Raw genomic sequence first — 18,970 nt, forward strand, 5'->3', positions numbered from 1 at the left:
GCCCCCCCCCAAATGAGCAGAAAATGGGCCATTTTTCACAAAAAACGGGCCTGTTTTTTGTAAAAAGAAATTTGCATGCATAGCCTTTAGGCGGCTTATAGAGTACTCCTAAGGGCTGGGGGGAGGCAAAATTGAGCAAAAACCAGCCCTTTTTTCACTCATTTCTCCCTCCCCAGCCCCCAGGAGCTCTCAGAAAATCTTCTACAGGCTCTGCATGGCCATTTTGGTGAAGGGAGTGGGGTTTCGGAAGGCAAAAAAATGCTGTATTCAGTGTATAAGATGCACCCAGATTTTCAGCCTTTTTTTTGAGGGAAAAATGTGCATCTTATAATCCGAAAAATACGGTAGGTAGGTAGCTAGAAAGGAAGAATGAATAAATAAATCACTTCAGCTGATATGCTGATTCAGTAAAATGGGATACAAACTATAGTCAAGAGTTTCAGAGTGTCATATACATCCAATCTTCCTTTGTCTTTTGAGAACTTAAGACACAAAACATTGAAATAGAGGCAATTTCATTTACTTTACAGGTTCCATTTCTTTATTCAACTCAATAAACATTTAGTTACAAGTTTCACAAAATCAAATTTTATAAGATTGGGAGCTGACAACCGGAGAATAGAGGCTGCACCTCCTTGGTTTGTCCACACTTTACTTGATCTCTTGCACTTCATACATAACCCAAGTTCCAGGGAAGGCAGTCTGATCAAGAGCAGAGGCAACTAAAGGTTGTTTTCCAACTACTTGACACTAATAGCAGATCAATCGTTAATGTGGCTGCTGTTTGAGATGGGTAAGTAGAAATGAGGTATGGGGATGAACAAAAACTCCTGAAACTCCCCAAAGCATCCAAATAGAAAATTGGGGCCCTTGTGTAGGAGATAGAAAGGAGTTAGAAGAAAACAGTAATTTATATGTTACTCATTTATAGACAAAAGTCCCTCACATTCTCCTTGGTCAACTGTTCTATGCAAGAAATATAACTATGCAGAGTTAGTCAATTTAAATCTTGGGAGGGCAGGAAGCTAGAATTCATCTTGCAGAAGATCCAATTGTTGTTTTGTAGGGGCTTCACCATCAGAGTTTCACTGTCTACCTAAGCAAAAGGATGGGAAGAAAGAAAAGAAACAACAGAAGTCAGAAAGGACACAGAAGGCAGAGTCAATGAGCAATGGGAAACACATGCCCTGCTTGGAATTCAAATACTGGATTTTTAAAATCAAAATAAATGTGTTGCACTTAGAAAAACTGAAATGAAGTTTGCGGTATACAGAAAGAAAACTAATACTTTACTTCTTCCCACTGATTTTCTTTATGGAGAGTTTTATTTATTTATTTTTAAATGGAACAAGTAATCTTTCAGATACAGCCTGAAGTATAATTCACAGACTTACCACCTTTATGAGAAATAGATCTTATTCTTTATTGAACATAGTTTTTCAAGTAATAGTTATAATTTTGTACCGCCAAAAAGAAATATGTTTTTATCCAATTCAATCTGAGTAAACAATGTTTGCACCTGGGATACCTAGCTCCTATTCAGAATATAAATTATTGCAGTAACAATTTACAACATTTTTGTATACGCCATTATAAGTATCAGAATCATTGTACTTCCAAGTATAGAATCTGGTCACAGAAAAGCCTCAGCAGTTAAACAAAATTAAAATTATAAGGCTATTTAAAAGAAAGAAGCCATTCCAAATCACTATCATCATTTCTTAAAATGTGACCTGAGACCCCCTGGGGATCCCCTAAGACCTTGTCAAGGATCTGAAAATCAAAATTATTTGCTAAATATTGAAGCTATTTGCAAACATCTAAAGCAACTCTTCTCAATATTTTTATTTGTTAAAAATAAGGTGTTTTTTTTTTAAAAAAAAGAAATAATTTTATCCAGGTTTAATATCATGTTTACATAATTCAATAAATATTCCTCAAATAAATCAATTTTCATTTTTAATATGGTAATCAATAAATATAAGCTCATTCATGCTTTTTTGGAAGTCTACCAGATCTTAATATTTCCTCATGCTCTGCAAGCAGCAACTTTGTCTTCCAGCTTATCAATGTACATGTTGCTGTACCAGTTTACCATTTTACTTTTGTGCCATAAAGATTAAAAAACAAACTCTGCTGTAAAATAAACCACTGACTCAACTCATGTTGAAAAAGGTGGTTTGGCTCACAAGGTCCCATACTCTCTTATCTCAGAAGCTTGAAGGCACGCACAGTGCAAGCGAGGAACAACAATTAAGACTTACAAGAGCATGAATGTAGTTTTGGGGGTGACTTCACTGCACCCCCCCTTAAATCTGCTGTGGATTCACCAGTCGTACCGACGCGACTGTCTGCTTGGAGAATCCTCAGGTCCCTGAATAGCAAGACGACCCCCCTCAATTCTTCGACCAGTATTTCCATCATGACGTCGATAATCCAGCCCCCTCTGTGTCCGGAAGCGGGAAGTCTCTCGCCTCCATTCATCATCAAATGCAGCTGCATCATCTGAAAATTAAAACAGGACAGGCAGCAACTGAGTGTGGTCATGCTGTGCAGTCTGTCGCAGGAAAAGGAGGTGATGGCAAGGAACACTCACTCTCATCCAGATTGATGTAGTCTTGCCTCTCCTCCTGGTCCCCTGTGCGATGGTTGCGTGAGCGCTGCATAATGTGTGCACGGTCTCTGATGTGGTGGCCAATTGACATTTGCTCCAGTCCACTGTTGGAATCTCGCACCGTCCGCCGCGTCTCCCGGATCTGAGGGTAGCAGAACAAGTCATAATTAGAACAGTGTAAAATCCTGGTAGCCTCCTTCAAGTTCCCCTTGAAATTCTTAAATTTTGCCTCAGCAGGTACCAACTTGTTTCAAATGATCAAATAGAGTACCCTTGGTTATCACTGTTAATTGTCACACAAAAGGGTTTGTCCCATACCTGAAAACAAGTCTTATCTCTTGCTTTTTCTTAAGTTTCTACTCATGCAGATGAATACCCAGGAAATTAACCAATCTTGGTGCTTCTTTAAACATTTTGTCAAAAGAAACAGATAATTTCTTACCCCCCCAGGTGCAGAACGTGTCTCTGAGGTCTCCTGATACACTTTAGGGCCCTCACCCAAATTTGAGTAAGATATGACGGTGGAAGAAGTAAATGTCTGGCAATTGGTACTACTTGTCATGTGCTCCTAAAGTAAAATAAAAAATAAAATAAGAAAAATTGCACTGAATCTTTCCACTATAAAATATGAATAAACTTTCTGAAGAAGAGCAGCATTAGGTCTCAATGGCTCTCCTAAAGCACACTTCAAAAAATTGCCTGATCAAATATAATTTGGATGAAAGCTATTCAGTTCATGTGATTTCATGTTAATTCATAATTTTCTTCTTCTGTAATACTACAAAGTACAATTTTGCAACAGTTTTGGAAAAGGCTCTTATGCAGCTCTGATTCTGTATCAAAAATCAAACATCTGCAAGATTAGTTGTTCAGTTCTCTTCCTGATGATTTCTTGATAATTCTCAAGCAAGATTTGATTTATCTCTCTGTCTCTACAGTATTTTTCAAGAAAAAATGGGGAAAATAACCAAATATGGAGATGGGAAAAAGAGATTCTGTTTCTACCCACATGAAGAGTACATAAATTAGTAAGGCTGTATATCTCCTGCGCTAGATGTGATGAAGAGTTTTATTCATTTTAAATCCTCTATTAGTTCATTCAAATTCTGCACTAAGAAAACTCCCTCATTTTAGCTGAGGCATGTAGCTATTCTACAAATCTTATTTTGAAATATTGATAGTGTTGGATAATTTGACTTGGTTTCTTTCTTTGAACTCAGGGGGAATTTGATACATACATATATATAACCCTGAATATTTGCCTCTCCATATTCGGAATAGTTTGGGGAAAAAAGCACACATTCTGCGACAGTAACACCACAGTAATCATTATTCTATTCTCTACATACCGTGGCACTCTGGAATACGTATAATTAAAACAAACAATAATTGAAGCTCAGCTGATTAAAACTGTGCTTTTGCATTGTTATCATCAAGTTGATAACACAATCATGTTATAATATACCCATGAAGCCAGAGTTTTTCCAGTTTCTCTGTTCATTTAAAGGGATTTTTTACACTGCCTATAATATCAGCTAGAACAATATTGGAAAAGAGATGCAGACAAAATGAGCTCACCATGTTCCCAATCATGTCATTCATCATTCCAAACATGTCCATAAAGCCACCTGCCTGAAAGAGAGAAAAAGAGATTTGTGGAGAGTGACCAGACAGGGAAGCCACACAGTGAGAATAGGAGCTGTTGCCATTTCTACAATTGTTCATAAGTACATTCTATACCCTTAATGATATGAATGCTGCAAACTCAAGGGCACAGATTCCGAAAACTCTTCCTAGCTTACTAAACATACCTGTAGCAATATTTTTATAAAGAATTCAAGGAGACCATGCACATGCCATGCATTGTTATGGTCACTATCATGTGGTACTTAGCAGATTGCAGATAGGAAGGAAAAGATAATTCTGAATTCTAGAGAAATTCAGATACATATTCACCAGAAAGTTATCTGATTATGATTAACACTGTTCACGGTGTCTTCCATTTTCAAATCACATATAATCTACTCCGAGTAAAAAAAACAAAACCCAGATATAAGGTGTTACCTCTATAAATATCTGTAGCAATTTTTTTAAAAAAATCAAGACGACTACTATGCCATGCATACTATAGCCAAACCATCAGGAAGTTCAATGAGCCCAGAAAAAGATGAAAGAAGGTGGAGCAAAATGGCAGCAGCAAAGAAGAGACCTTTTATAGAGTGTAATTGGAAAAGCAACTGGAGAAGAGAGATTATTGAAATTGATGGGAGTTCTACAAAAGCATTTGCTGGGAATGCCACCATTCAAGAGGTGTTAAGGGTCGAGGTGGTGCCTGCATCACACAAACCTTGGAAGTGAGGACAGGAATGTAGCTTTAACATTTGACTTCCTGAATTTCAGGCAGCACTCATAATAACCAGCTCTAGAAAGGATCATGGCAACAATTTTTCAAGAGACCATGGCACTGACCGTATATACTACTCCATAGGTTACCAGATATGAATGCCCTTTAAGTGAAGATGGGCCAGAAAGTAATGTTTGGATTGATGTTGTGATTATCCTGCTTCTAACAGTAGGCTTGCACATGTTTTTAGAGATCCAGCTAGTGCTGGAGTATCCTGGATTTTAGTGCTATGGAAATTTAATATTCAGACTCTGGATGTGGGTCAGGATATACTTAGGTGATCTTAGGTCTCATGCATAGGGGCAACACTTTAGATCTGTTTATTTACTTGGAGCAGAGTACATGTGATTTGAAAATGGAGAACACTGTAAATGGTTTTTATCATAATCAGTTAACTTTCTGGTGAATACGTATCTAAATTTCTCTAGAACACTGAATGATCTTTCCTCCCCTATCTGCAATCTGCTAAGTACCACATGATACAGAATAAATATGCATTTAAGAACATATACATTACAATATGGTTTTAGGACATACTAAACAACATGTTATGTCTTCATTTCAGAGATATTTTCTTACCTAAACGGAAAAACAGAATGACCAAGAGTGGGCAAAAAGCAGAGGAAGGAGGAGTGAATTCCTGCCAGCTTCTCCACTGAATTTCCTTGTGGGAATCTGGCAGGAAACATTGGAAATATCCCTTCCCTTCTCAGTAAGAGGATAAATGGCTGCCATTGGGTGTGTGGGAAGGAGTGAGGTAATACAAGGCTGGCTGAGAAATGTCATTGAAAATGAGGATCATATGACTGCAGCAGCATAGGAGCAGCCAGTAGCCATGAAGCAACCACCACTTCCCCAAATTTCATTCCTTTGGGATTTGTGAGTCCCAAATTTGGACCCATCTATAAGTTAGCCCATCTGAGTTACCTTGGTTCAAAAATGTTTGCTCTACGATGCAGGTTTTGGCTAGTTAAAGGCACTGAGAACTGGAGTTTTAGTAGTATATATATTTATTTACTGGATTTATAAGCTAACCAAACTCTATTCTAATATCAAATCACAAAAGATAATTCAGAAAAGCTTAATCCAAATTCAGTAAATTTATTGATATTTTTACCAGAAATTCCTGTTTTTTATCTCTTTTAATTGTTTTGAAAAAGACTTTCCCTCTTCTAGTCAGAAAGCACAAGTTAGCATTTTGCATCTAATGACTTTAGCTGAGAAAATGATTTAGAAACAAAACATGTTTTCAGCGTGGTAAAGAAGGAAAACAAAACATAAAGCCAGTCATGTAAAAGCTAAGTATAAAGAACAAGTTTAACAAATTCCTCCAAATTACCTCTATAGAACTTTACATTTGGGTGGGATTGTTGGTCTATCTTTTGGATGCCACAATAGTGTGTGTGACAAGTCCAAATGCAAATTCTCAGTCACCAACAATGGAGCCAACTAGAAAGTCTATACTTGTAGCAGGGTGCCAGATTGATCAGTATGAGTTAAAGCAGTGTCTGTAGTACAGAGTACTATAGGATGCTGCCTCTTCCAAGTTGAATTTGTCTGCCTTGGAAGCTAGTTGCATTTGCCCAAGTCCTCACCCTGTAGAGGTCTTATTAGCAGAATCCTAATCTCCTGAGGCTGATTAAATAGGCTGTGATGTCAGTCAGGATTTGCTTGACTAGGTCAGAATAATATAGTCACTGTATCATTTCATCTCTCAAAGAGGAGGAATAAGCTATCAGCCTTCTGCTCCTTAGAATGGACTTAAGGCAAAATTCTTAAGGTTCTGTATACGTTTAATATTTTATTCAGATTTGGGAAGAAATTTGGCAGCAGTATCTCGTATCCCCTGAGAAAGTTAGAATTTAATCTTTGGCATAAAACCCTGAGCAAAGTCTCAAAACTAGCTTGGGTTGGTGGAACGCATACAAGTCTCCTTTGAGAGACTCTCTACTTTCTCAGATCTCACAGGCGAAGGATATTTCCATTAAAAAAGTTTATTTCTGTCCAAGAGTGCTCATGGGGTTCACTCTAATGTGTTAAAGGGGACAGGGCTAATTAGTCCCAGAACTAATAAATCAGATCCCATAAAGAAAAACGGCGCGTAACTAGGGGAAATAGTTGATTAGTCCCCCTGTGAAAATACAGAAGTTAGGGATGTTGCAAAATGAAATTTTTATCTGTCCTATAGTTTGAACCCCAGATGAGTGACCTCATTTTGGAAGGTAGTGGTTTTCAAGCATATTATCCAAACCTATCTGTAGAAACCTATTACTCTTCATCTCCATCTTCTGAACCAGTATTCAAAGGTACGGCAGCTTTCTGATGGTATTTAGACAACCTGGATGCCAAGACGGTGTCACTGCTGAAGTCTGGCAAGCTGTCACTCAGAAGATGTCCCTTTTAAGTTTCAGGCATAGAAATGAAGTCATTCCAAGATCTAGGCTCAGTATGTCTGGCTGTACTGAGAAATATCTGGGAAGCTTCCTACTTATCTCCACACTGTTCAGCACCAAGGTCTGCAGGGCAAAAAGGGGGAATTAAGATTATACATGCCCTGAATATCCTCATTTTGTGTATCAGCTTAGACAGGATTAGTGTTTATATATTAGTCTCTTTGGCCATAGTGCCAGGAGGGCATCAGTTCCTTTTGCCCTGTAATTTGAAATCAGATGAATGTTCTTGCTTTCTTGTTGGCCCCTGCTGCAAACAGGGAACTGTGGATCTAGCAAGGATTCACTTACCCATCCAAGACCAGCTCTTGGTTCCCCTGGTCCACAATTCTACTCTATGCATCTTTTACATGCTCTACTGACGGAAGACAGTTATGTTTTCACCCAACTATGGGACTCTTCCATCTAAAATCTCCTTTCACTCTTGTTGATGTATAGATAGTCCTTTACTTACGATCATTCATTTACCAATTTGAACTAAAGATGGCACTAAAAAAAGTTATGTAAGAGTCCTCGCACTTAGGACTGTCACATTCCTGTGGTCACATGATTATGATCCAGGCACTCTGCAACCAATTCCAGCTATCTGCTTCCAACAAGCAAAGTCAATGGGAAAGGCTGATAGAAGGTTTCAAGTTGTGATTGTGTGATATCCCACTTAATGACCGTATCATTTAATGATGAATTTTCCTGTGCTTGTAAGTGGTCTTAAAAGTTTTGTCATAACATTTACCGGATGGGTGAATGCTTTAAACACCAAGCAAAATGCTCTCAAGTCTGGCTGCAAATCCTGTTCCTTTTTTGACTGTCGTGGAATGGAAAATACACGAGGATCTTTTTTTTGCCTTAGAACTCAATCTATTGCCTCAATATCCAGAAATTAGCCTATGACTTTAATATCCTGACATGTTCTCTCAATTTTTGGAAATTTATGACAGTACAGGTAATCCGCAACTGCAAGGGCAAGTGGGACTGGAATTTTCATTGCTAAGTGATGCAGTCATAAAGCACAATCGCATCACTTAGTGATGGCAATCTCAACAGTCCTGGGTGCCACTGCTAATCAAATCCTATAGTCATTTGTTGAGGCAACTTCTTGCCAGTTTCCCACAACCAAAGTCAGTGGGGAAGTCGGTAGGAAGTTGTAAGTCCTAGGTTGGCAGGCAGGTAAGGGGCTACTGCTGGATGCGGGAACGCACACAGGGATGCTTGAGTGGCTACCATAGAGAGGCTGGAGGAAAGCGCACTGGGGAGACTTACCCTACTGAATTGCAATTTTCCCTGCTAGCTTCCCCACTGATTTTCTGGGGAAGCTGGCAAGGTTTAGGTTTATTGGCGGCGAGGAAGGTTGCAAATAGCAATCACGTGAACACAAGGGTGTTACAATCAATTGTAAGCACGAACTGATTGCCTAGAGTTCCGATTATGATCATGTAACTATGGATATTGGGATGGCCAGAATTTTGAGAAACAGCCATAATCACTATTCATTCAGTGCCATCGTAACTTTGGTCACTGAATGAAAAGTCATAGATCAGAGATAACCTATCCCTTGGCACTGCTTTAATGTATCCCTTTTAAATTTTCTTATAACAAATTTGTCTCTGTAAGTCTGCTCCCAATATGCCATAATCTTGGAAGCAAAACCATTCACTTAGAAGGTGATACCATTAATTTCAGACTCATTTTGTCTGGGATTTTCCTTTTGTAGCCAATCTATTGCTATGTTACTTCTCTTGATATCTCCGACGCCCATTTCCGACATTGAGACAACTTGCATGGCTTGTAGAGTATTTTATATTTCCCTACTTTGCATCAAGGACAGATGTTCCCCTACATCCATCAATGGGTCAATGGTTTCTCCAAACAATTTTTTTACGAAAAAGTTTTGGTTGCAAGATTGACTCTTGGATGGTGGTCTACTGGCCAATATGCAAGTCACAGGTTCCAATACGCCAGCATTTCAGGGGAGGTGGCTGCAAACCACCTCCCCTTGGGCTCCACTCAAGATTGTATCTGCAATCAGTCTGAATGCTTTTGCAAACTTGCTAATTGCTTCCCTGAAATTTTTGAATTATGTCCTTGTTCAAGAATTGAACAATTCTTGTTATCATAGTAAATTATCATTCCTCTGGTAGGTACAGAAGACAAGGCCTGTCATAAAAATGCCCAATGCTTTATTTATGTTTTAGCATTTCATCTGCTCTACACTTTATAGATCCATGAGAATTTCGTCTCTTTCTCTTTGTACGGTATTGAAGACAAGACAACTGTTTAGTCAATCAAGGGCAATGCCTTGTCATTTCATGAACTCCTGCAGAAGATAAATTCGGGGTCTATGTGTGCTTTGTCAGCTTCACCCATTCCCTTTTTTATAAGTTAAGTGAAAATAACTGGAAGTCTGAACTTCAAGACGAAGAGAACCGTTGGCCACATTTTGTGTTCCTACAGCTTTATAGTTTGTGCTGGTGCTAATAACTACTTTTAATCAAATACTTTTGCCTACTTCCTCATCAGTATTGAGAACAGATCAGCATGAAATATTTTCTGAAAGCCATTCTTAGCCTCAACTTCTCATTATAAAACATGACTGCTCCATAAAGCCTCCTCTGTTTTATGATCTGGAATGTGACTGCATCGTTCCCACTTAATGTAATGAAAACCAAGAACGGAGGTGGTAGAATACTTCCTCATAACCCCCTCTCACATTCTCTGAATAAGCATCTCCATTTGATACCTGCTAGGCTTCTTCTGAGACTGTGATTGCATGTATTCTAAGAAGATGCAGGAGAGGAAGAGTAGAAATTCTAAGGCCTTTGCATCCTGAAGCCTTCAGTTCCTACCATGATCTGGTAAAGTAAAACTCATCCCTTCCACTCCCAGGGGGACATGTTCCAACAGTGCTATGTCCATCTGCTTGAGAAACCATTGCAGATCTGATTTCTCTATCCTATGCTCCTTTACTAAGGTGATGGAATATTCTCCTGACCTATTCCCAATTCCTCTGACAAAATATCCATTCTGTTGTTCCTCAAAGTTCAGAGTAGTATTTTTTTGTCTCTCTGGCACATCTTTTCCTAAAAATTTGTGGCTTGTCCATCTTCCTTTGATGGCAGGTGAAGAGAAGCTGCTGGGATGGTGCCCACCTTCACCTTCAGTGCCTCCTCTACTCCACTTGTTGCTAATAAAGAAAACAAAATGGCTGGCCTCTTTGCTTAGCTTGTGCTTCTTGGAGGAATAACAGCAGGATAAAAGGTGGCAAAGAAAGAATTGTCTTCCTTTCGTGTGATGTCAGCCTAGATCATGGCTTATAGATTATGCTGCCCTAGGTCACCATGGAACCTGATTGCATCTAGACCACACAAACAAGGTCTTCCTGTGGACCCTTTTTCAATGCCATCAGCCATTCCTGGCAGTTTCATCATCACTATCATCATCTTCTCAAGCAGTATCTGGACATATTGAAAGATTCTGCATCCTTCTCCCTCCCCTTCTTTCTTTGGATGCACCAGATAATATAAATAGTAGTAATAATGATGATGATGTATGTAATAATGTTACATAACAACAGCGATTCTCAGCCTAAAATGGAGGTAAAAGGAAAAGCTGTTTTTCTTTAGAAGGAAGAGCTAAGATAGGCAGGGCAAGCTGTTCCACCCACTAGGTGCAAAAGTGAAAGCCCAGCTTTCTGTCTAGAAAGAGGGAAATTCAATTCAATTCCTTTCCAGCCAGCAACATTTTTAATAACTGAGAGCTATATAAAAATCATACTCATTGTTGCTATTTGAAAAATGTTACTATCCTCATTATTTTCAGTTATATATTTAAACTACCACAAACTGAAGAAAACTGAAGTATTTCCCAGAAAAGATCTTCACAAAAACCAGGCTAGAACAAGTAGTTGTTGAAAGAAGAAAATTATGGCTTACCATTCCTAGCATCCCAAAGGGCGAAACAGTTCCAGGCTATAAAAACAAGAAAGGGACACAAAGTAATTAGACTTCAGCTCTCTAGAGTAATCTTGTTTTATCTAGCATTGAGAAGGACAAAGGAACTCAGTGCCTTAATATAAATTTACACTCAATTTAAAGTCTAAGGAAGTATATTCTAAAACTTCATCTATTCTCAAATTGATTATTATTACCCACATTTGTGTTAAAGAGCCAAAATCTATACAGTTTACTGCATGCTTGTCAGTGCTGATGAATTTATGTTGACATAAACGGAACTGAGAATATATAGAATATATTCTCAACTAATTCAATATAAATCAACTAATTCAATATAAGATGCTGTCTTGGCCATGAAACTACGAGATAAGAGACAAACCTCAATAACCTTTTATTTGGTTTCTAGAAATTAAAATAAGATGGATGTTGATAAATGTTATCTATTTTAGATAGGGGAAATTTTAGCCAGAAGACTTTAAAGTTCAACAAACAAGTAGAAATTGCCAAGCAAATCAGTCAATTACAAAGCAAGAACTAGTTAAAAACCAAATCGCTATTTGCAATGTCACATTCGTTGCAGAATCCTGAAGATTATTTAAAATTGTGTAAGAGAAATTAGAAAGGTCATAAATAAATACAAAAAAGATGACAATAAATCTCCAAAAGGCAAGACAATTTAATAACTAGAAATTTTGCCCAGATGAAGTTAAAATATACACACAAAACCTCCAATTTAGCCAAGTTGTGTTAACTTAAATACAATGAAAGTCATGGGTTGAATATCTTGACAGATAAAGAAGAGGCAAATAAAAGTAACAATAGAAATCCAAGATTAAGATTACAACTATAGAAACATTAATAAATGAAATTGTGTATTTTATCTGCAGAGAAGTTGGCTTTTCCTTGTTCTTTTTCTCTTTAACTGTTCTTTTTATTTATATTTATTTTTACTGTTATCTTTTATTTGTTTTTGTTTTTATCCAAAACATTTATTCTATTATTTTGATTGTTAGTGTGACTGCATTTTAATCTGACTTTCAATGTTTTAATTTTTTGTCTTCCATAAGCTGTTAAATTATCATGATTGTGGCAGGGTAGAAATTTGATTTAATAAAATAAATAAGCCTTGCTTCAGCCCCTTGTTAAATAAACTATTTTGAGAATGTCTATAGAAATAGGCATGATCCTATAAACCACCTGCAATCGCTGGGAGTGATGTAAAGTTTTAATAAATAAGAAAATTGTAAAATCCCTGGTCATAGATTCTCCAAAGAGTAATTGAATAAAAGACAGCAGCTTTTCTGCTTTGCAATTGGATAAAGAAGGAAGCAGAAAGTATAGATCTAATTGGGGGGAGGGGAGGGAGAGAAAGGGGGGGGGAGAGATGTTCCCACATTGTAAGCGCTCTGTTCTGTGATTGATATTGTTTAATTTCTCCATCAGTTATCTTTGATAACAGAAAGGAAATGAGTTTTAGATAAAACCAATCCTGAAGATAATTTCAATCTGTGAATTACTGAGATTTATCTTCCTAAATTAGAATGGGTAGGAGTAGCATATATAAGCAGGAGTACCATATATAAGCAAACACAATGTATTACAAAGTAGACCAAGTAGATAACGATGAACCTTCCAAGTTTCATAATGGCAGCCAATGAAACAGCAACTCATTGGTTTTGTTCAAGAGGTAACCATGTGTTTTGCTAAGGAATAGTTGGGCCTTTGCCCTCAAGTTAAAAAATAGCAATTTGGGGGAAAAACCTTGGTAACTCACTGATATTTTAATTAGTCATTTTCATGGGTCTTCATATTTGCACAATCCTGTTCCCAGACACTCTGAAATATTTACAAAGTTGCAGGCTCTAAATTAAAATTGTGTTGCTGGAATTTAACTAGAGCTATTTTCAACTGCTCTTTTTCTATCTTTTGGTGTAATTATGTGCTTATATTAATCATTTACATGTCTGGTGTCTCACCAAGTGACAAAGTAGAATATAAATTAAAAATTAATTGCATCACCCTGTTTTGATGTTGGGGAGTACAGCATCCTTCTTTCTCTGGTTATAGATACATAACCAAGAAAGAATCCAGATTCTTCTCATCAAGCCAAAGCATTAAGTTAAAAATTAAGTTTGACAGAAAAACAAACAGATCTAGCCACAATCCACTGACTTTTGAATTACCTGCATTCTTCGACTAACTTGGCGTGTTCCAGGTACTGTCCCATTGCCAATGCTGAGGAAAGGGCTGTATCCAAATCCACCTGAAAGCACACGATTCACATGCTGCTGATGGATGGCAAGAGGATCCCTATGGGAAAGGAAGTTTCACAAGGAAGTTAAGATGCTAAATAATCCATATCAATCACACAGTCCTGTGTCCGTCTCCTACAGCAGTGGCTCACAAGCTTTTACTTCATATGTCATCAGGCAAAAGCTTCTGAAGAAAATCACCAATGACTTAAGACAAATAAAAAGAGTATTCCAAGGTAGTGTCTGTGAAACCATAATTCTTAATTTTTTTAAAAAAAAAAAACTTTTAAGACTTCCGGAATCTCAAGCTATTTCAGGAAAAGTATCAAAATCTTGTGACATTAGGCATTTCCTGAGTTTTGGAACATTTTTAAATTTTGTTTTTGTGATTCTAACAGTGATATTTGCAAAAGCCTTGTGGATATCCATTAGGAAAATTATTCTGATTCTTTTCTCCTATATAGAAAGGCTAGAATGCTTGACTCACATCATAAACATTGGATCCTCTGGTTCTCCATCTCTCATGAACCGGAACATAATTCCCTCAAATGCAGGATGGGCTGTGCAAAACGGGAAACAAATATGAATTTTGTTAACTTCTTAAATCTCTCCTTTCAAGCAGTCTTACTCTACGCATTCTTTTCCAGACTAAATCACATATTTTACATGCAATAGCAACACATTAGATAGTTATAAATACTAGTTCCTAAACAGTATTAAACACTTCATAAATAAACTCCAATAACTGCAACACCTGGAACCCAGCTGCTACTTGCTTTCCCTGTAGAGAAACAAACTAAGAAATAAACTTCAAAAACAGTTGAAACTGTTGCCAAGAACCACTCAAGTTGGGTCCTCCAACCCAAATTATCTTCATGCTTAAGTAATCCATTAAGTCCTCTCTCCCACATTCATGCAAAGGCAAGGCCATCAAATGGGAAGGAGAAAAGCCTTGCACCTTTAATAACCATGACAATGATGTAGATTCTTTTTCTCACTGCTGCACAACAAGCCATTTCTAAAAAAATCTCTTACTCGGCTGCTAAAAAACGATAAAAGTTTTGTTCTCCTCTTAATCTGACTGCTTTAATGTAGCATTTACAGAAGTAATCATTCAATTTATGTAACAGAATCTTTTTAACCAAAGACACAATAGCAATGTATCAGGAATTCTGCAGGATGTTATAATCACAGTGACAACACACACACATCAAGCAATGCATCCAATCCACTCTCTCTTTCCAGGAGCACTGCCCAAACGCAGTCCTTAAATCCTAATCTCCCACATGTATTCAAATCATCTGGCTCTTTTCTCAGCACAGTGGATGCTCCGCGTTCCTCAACATTCCTCTCCCCAAATTAGAATGCCTCCACTCCATGCGTCCCATCACTAGCCTAAAGTTGACACCAGCTCACCTAACACCACATCTAGCAAATACGATTATTAAGACATGACATTAATATTAGAGATTACTGGTGACAATAACAAGGCAAAAGAAAACAAAAACGCCGCTGGTGGAACACAATCATCTCAGCAACCATTTATTACAAAGTACCGCATCAAGCACACTAGCTTGCCCTATATCCTTTACAGGCCGGCCTACCGCATCTCCCGACTTCCTTCTCTCTCCAAACCTTCCTTGCCAAATTCCGGTGTAAGCGCCCGCCTCCAGGAAGAATGACCTGGGAGCAGGGATGGGAAAGCCGGACCTTTGTGAGCGCATCCCCGGCTTCTTCTACACTTAAGCAACCCCCACCTCCTCCTCCAAAAGCCACACGGAATTCTCCAGCGAAACTACTCACCTCCCCGGCCAAATCCTCCCTTACTGCCGTCTCCTGTCTCTCGCTCTCGCGGAATTTGTTCCAGCCACGGGCCCTTAAAGGAGAAGATTAATGCTGCATCCCTTCCTGCCCCCTTCCCCACCCCACAGTATGTTCTTTGTTGTAACTATGCTGCGTGCGGGAGGGTGGGGGTGGAGGAGAGAGGAGATGATGGTCCCTTGGCCAGGTCTAGGCTGCCACAGCGCAGCCTCCTCTCACGGCAACAGGGAAAGCAGGTCAGGTTGTTCCACTTTGTCTCCCCTTCCTTTACAAAAATATAAATACTGTTGCAAATCCCGTTTGCAGTAAAAGGGTATTTTTCGTTTTCAAAGAAACCCACAAGGCCTAAACAGGATGTGAGGTCAGAAACACCACCCTCATTTATAAGCTCCGCCTTCCATAAATAGAGTTACTAGCCAAATTGCTGGTTGAAAAGCAACGCAGTAATAATTTTTACCATGTCGAGTGGTGGCATCTCTTCGTCGCTCTCTGTGTGTTTGAATACACGCGCACCCACACATACACACACTTAGAGAGCGAGAGAGAAGTTTTGCATGATTCTTGTAAACATTGGATGGAAGACAAGCAGGAATATAACATTTAGTAAACAATTGAATGGAAAACAATTATTTTACAGATCCAAATAAGTCTTCTAAGCACGCAAAATATCCACTTATACAATGATAGGATGGTCACACTTTCCACACATTTATGTGCAACGACGATAAGATTTTACATCAAAATCTTTTAGTAGGGCACCTATGCTAGACTATTCTGCAACGCTTTCTACAGTAATCCAAGCTGTGGAACAGAACTTAATCCAAAATTAGGATTGTTCCCCAGGACTAAACAATGCAAGTCTGGAAGAGCCCAATAACTACCCCTGAAGCTTTGCCTGATAATATCCACTCTTGGAAAGCTACTTTACTACAGGTGGACTTATAGCTTTGCCTTTTTCTATTCTTTTGCACTGAAAAATACGGAGTCCTTACTTAGTGACTGCCTTGTTTAGTGACCATTTTCAGAACAGTGATAAAAACTACCCATCCTTGCATTTATGACCTTTGCAGAAAAGGAAAGCTAAAGTAATATAAACACAGGCATGGTTTCACTTAGCAACTGCTTCACTTAATGACCAAGTTGCTGGTCCCACTTGTGGTTGCTAAACAAGACGTATCTGCATGAGAGAAGAGAGAAGCACGGGCCCAGGATGGATTTCTTCAAGGTTTACCTACTCCTCAGAAATTATGGCTCCCTTGGAATTGCCTGCCTGTTCTTTGCTGATGCTGCTTTGCTGGCTTCAGAGAAGCTCATTTACTTCCCAGGGGGAAAGGAAAAAGAGGAAGAAGCATCTCTAGAAAAAGAAGGATTCCACTGCCAGAAGTCCCAGTTTATGTGGGTTAGGCAAACATTGAATAGTAGTTCTGTGTAGTAGTTCTGGGCTTGGACTAGATTAGATGCAGCTGTGGAAAGTTACTGAATGACTTTCAGCCAGGCACTCATTTTCAGACCAACCTTCCTTGATTCATTTTTTAGGGAAAAATTGGAAATATAACCGGTGACCTTGAGCTCTTGTAGGAAAGGCTTGAAATATATTTTATAAATGAAAAAAGAGATGTAGTTTGTAGGCTTCACATTCCAGCAATATGAGCAGTAGCAACACAGTTGAGGTCATTTTGTCAGGACTAACATAACCCCAGTCTTCAGCCACAGTTGTTAACACAAAGTATTACCAAGGAAGTGTGTGTGTATGTGTGTTAAAAGTGTTATAAATTCCTTGGATATAGTTTTAAATTCTACTGTAAAAATTTATATGCTACTGTTCACAGGAATTAAATCCTACTCAGAAAGATTAAGTCATATCAATGCTGTTAGCTATTTTGTGCTATACAATAGCAATTCTGCTAAAATTTCCAGATTGTGTGGGAAGCAATGGTTGCTCTTGGAGGATAGACCTAAAAACAGAAAAGGAAAAAAAGGAGGAAGGTTGATCAAAATAAACTCAGAAGTCTATTCTCAAAAATCGTGTATATACCAATATACTAATATGCATACATATGTACACACACACACACACACCATACATAAAATATTATAGGTCATTCTATACACTCTATACATATATTGCTATGATTAATAATAGACCTAATATGTCAATAATCACTTAACTTCATTATTTAAATACCTTGGAAGATAATACTAGGTTCTTCCCTCACAAAACGACTAGACAATTTATATCACTGTTAGAACATTAAACACAACATTGGCAATGTGGCAATGCTGTGTTTTACGTTCTAACAGTGATAGAAATTGTGTGATATTCAATTCCCTTCCATTTGAAAGCTGAAAATTGGGACTAGCCTAATAGATATCTTGAGGCTGCAGACTAGGGGTTTCCCTCCCTTTAGGCTGACCATATTGCAAGACAGAATAAAAGAACATAAGATTTGTTCCAAGGAAATGGTTGCCAGCAGTCCAGCTTCAACCTCATTCTCACAAATGGGCAGAAAATGCCCTGTTCCTGATTATGGTAGGATACTTGCCAGTACTCACTGAACCTGCAAAACACTTATATGAACAGCAGAGGTCTCTGTATGCTTATGAAATGGTAGCATCACATACTGTGATCACAGAATATAAGGGAATGCCTAGCATTTCAGCCAGTTAGCTGAAAGCTCTCTCCTGCTTTGGAAGGGAAGAGGTATCTGAATGTTGAGAAAACTGCCACAAAGTGGAAGACATGGATTTTTAAATAAGATGTACCTTTTAGCTAATGTAAAGTTCACATATCTAATTGTAACATCAGTTTTCTCAAATAGCCAAGTAAAAGCATTTATTATTCATTTGTTAATATATTTATAACCTTTTCAGTTAATACTTGCTTCTTGGTTGCAACTCAGAACTTTGCTCTGAAATATTCTTATCTTGCCACAAATCTTGCCATTCTAGATGAGTGACGGAGTAGTCTGACTTGGTAGGGAGGACTGGAAAATGTGAAGAAGGTACTTTGTCTCTGCTACATATTTTGCGGTGACTTGCAAAGTTTTGCCTACATTTTACGTTTATCTGAAGCATAGATACATAGGGTAGCTGAATGTTTTGTCTATGATAAAATTATGTCTTCTCCCCGCTCCCCATTTTCTTAAGAAAATTACTTTTCTTTCAATCACACTAATGTATATTTTGGAAAATGGGTGTTTAATGGCTAGCTATACTGACTGCTAATCATTTTGGAAATGGGCAGGATTATGGCAGTTATTTTGTAATAGTTTCTATAACTTGCTCTCAGAATCCCAAATGTACTTATTAGAACACAAAAAGGAGATTATAGTGATAGGCCAAAAGCCTATACATAAAAAATGGTGCATTGAAATAGTTGGGATAATTTATTATATTTTTCTCAGTTTTAAATAACAGTAATACCTATTACTGTTATTTACTGTTATTTAAAATAAACTGAAGTGATTCCCTATCAACTA

General features: G+C 38.0%; 1 protein-coding gene across 6 annotated transcripts; it reads right to left on the reverse strand.

Annotated features, from left to right (window-relative positions):
* Positions 1-513: 513 nt before the first annotated feature.
* Positions 514-15,836, reverse strand: MLF2 (myeloid leukemia factor 2). 6 transcript variants are annotated; one of them, XM_087716435.1, is made up of 9 exons: positions 15,474-15,836; positions 14,158-14,230; positions 13,602-13,728; positions 11,398-11,433; positions 4,193-4,246; positions 3,057-3,182; positions 2,597-2,756; positions 2,340-2,505; positions 514-1,092 (listed from the first exon to the last, which is right to left on the reverse strand). In XM_087716435.1, exons 2-9 carry the CDS (start codon positions 14,205-14,207, stop codon positions 1,086-1,088), a joined length of 726 nt encoding a protein of 241 aa, XP_087572561.1. In that variant the 5' UTR covers positions 14,208-14,230; positions 15,474-15,836; the 3' UTR covers positions 514-1,085. The 6 variants fall into 6 exon arrangements, with proteins under 6 accessions (XP_087572561.1, XP_087572562.1, XP_087572560.1 ...); XM_087716436.1 differs by having other exon boundaries at positions 514-1,096; XM_087716434.1 differs by having other exon boundaries at positions 2,265-2,505; positions 15,474-15,835.
* Positions 15,837-18,970: the final 3,134 nt, after the last annotated feature.

This window comes from Thamnophis sirtalis, unplaced genomic scaffold (genome assembly GCF_051295495.1).
Source record: "Thamnophis sirtalis isolate CommonGarterSnake01/CBP01778 unplaced genomic scaffold, rThaSir2_p1.2 scaffold_5, whole genome shotgun sequence".
Lineage (NCBI taxonomy): Eukaryota > Metazoa > Chordata > Lepidosauria > Squamata > Natricidae > Thamnophis > Thamnophis sirtalis.

Excerpts from the sequence above, each read along its gene's own strand:
- MLF2 (XM_087716434.1), bottom strand. The coding sequence starts at position 14,207 with ATGTTCCGGTTCATGAGAGATGGAGAACCAGAGGATCCAATGTTTATG. Across the intron at positions 13,729-14,157 it reads GAGGATCCAATGTTTATGAT|GGATCCTCTTGCCATCCATC; the intron begins GTGAGTCAAGCA and ends CCTTTCCCATAG. Across the intron at positions 11,434-13,601 it reads AAGTTAGTCGAAGAATGCAG|CCTGGAACTGTTTCGCCCTT; the intron begins GTAATTCAAAAG and ends TTGTTTTTATAG.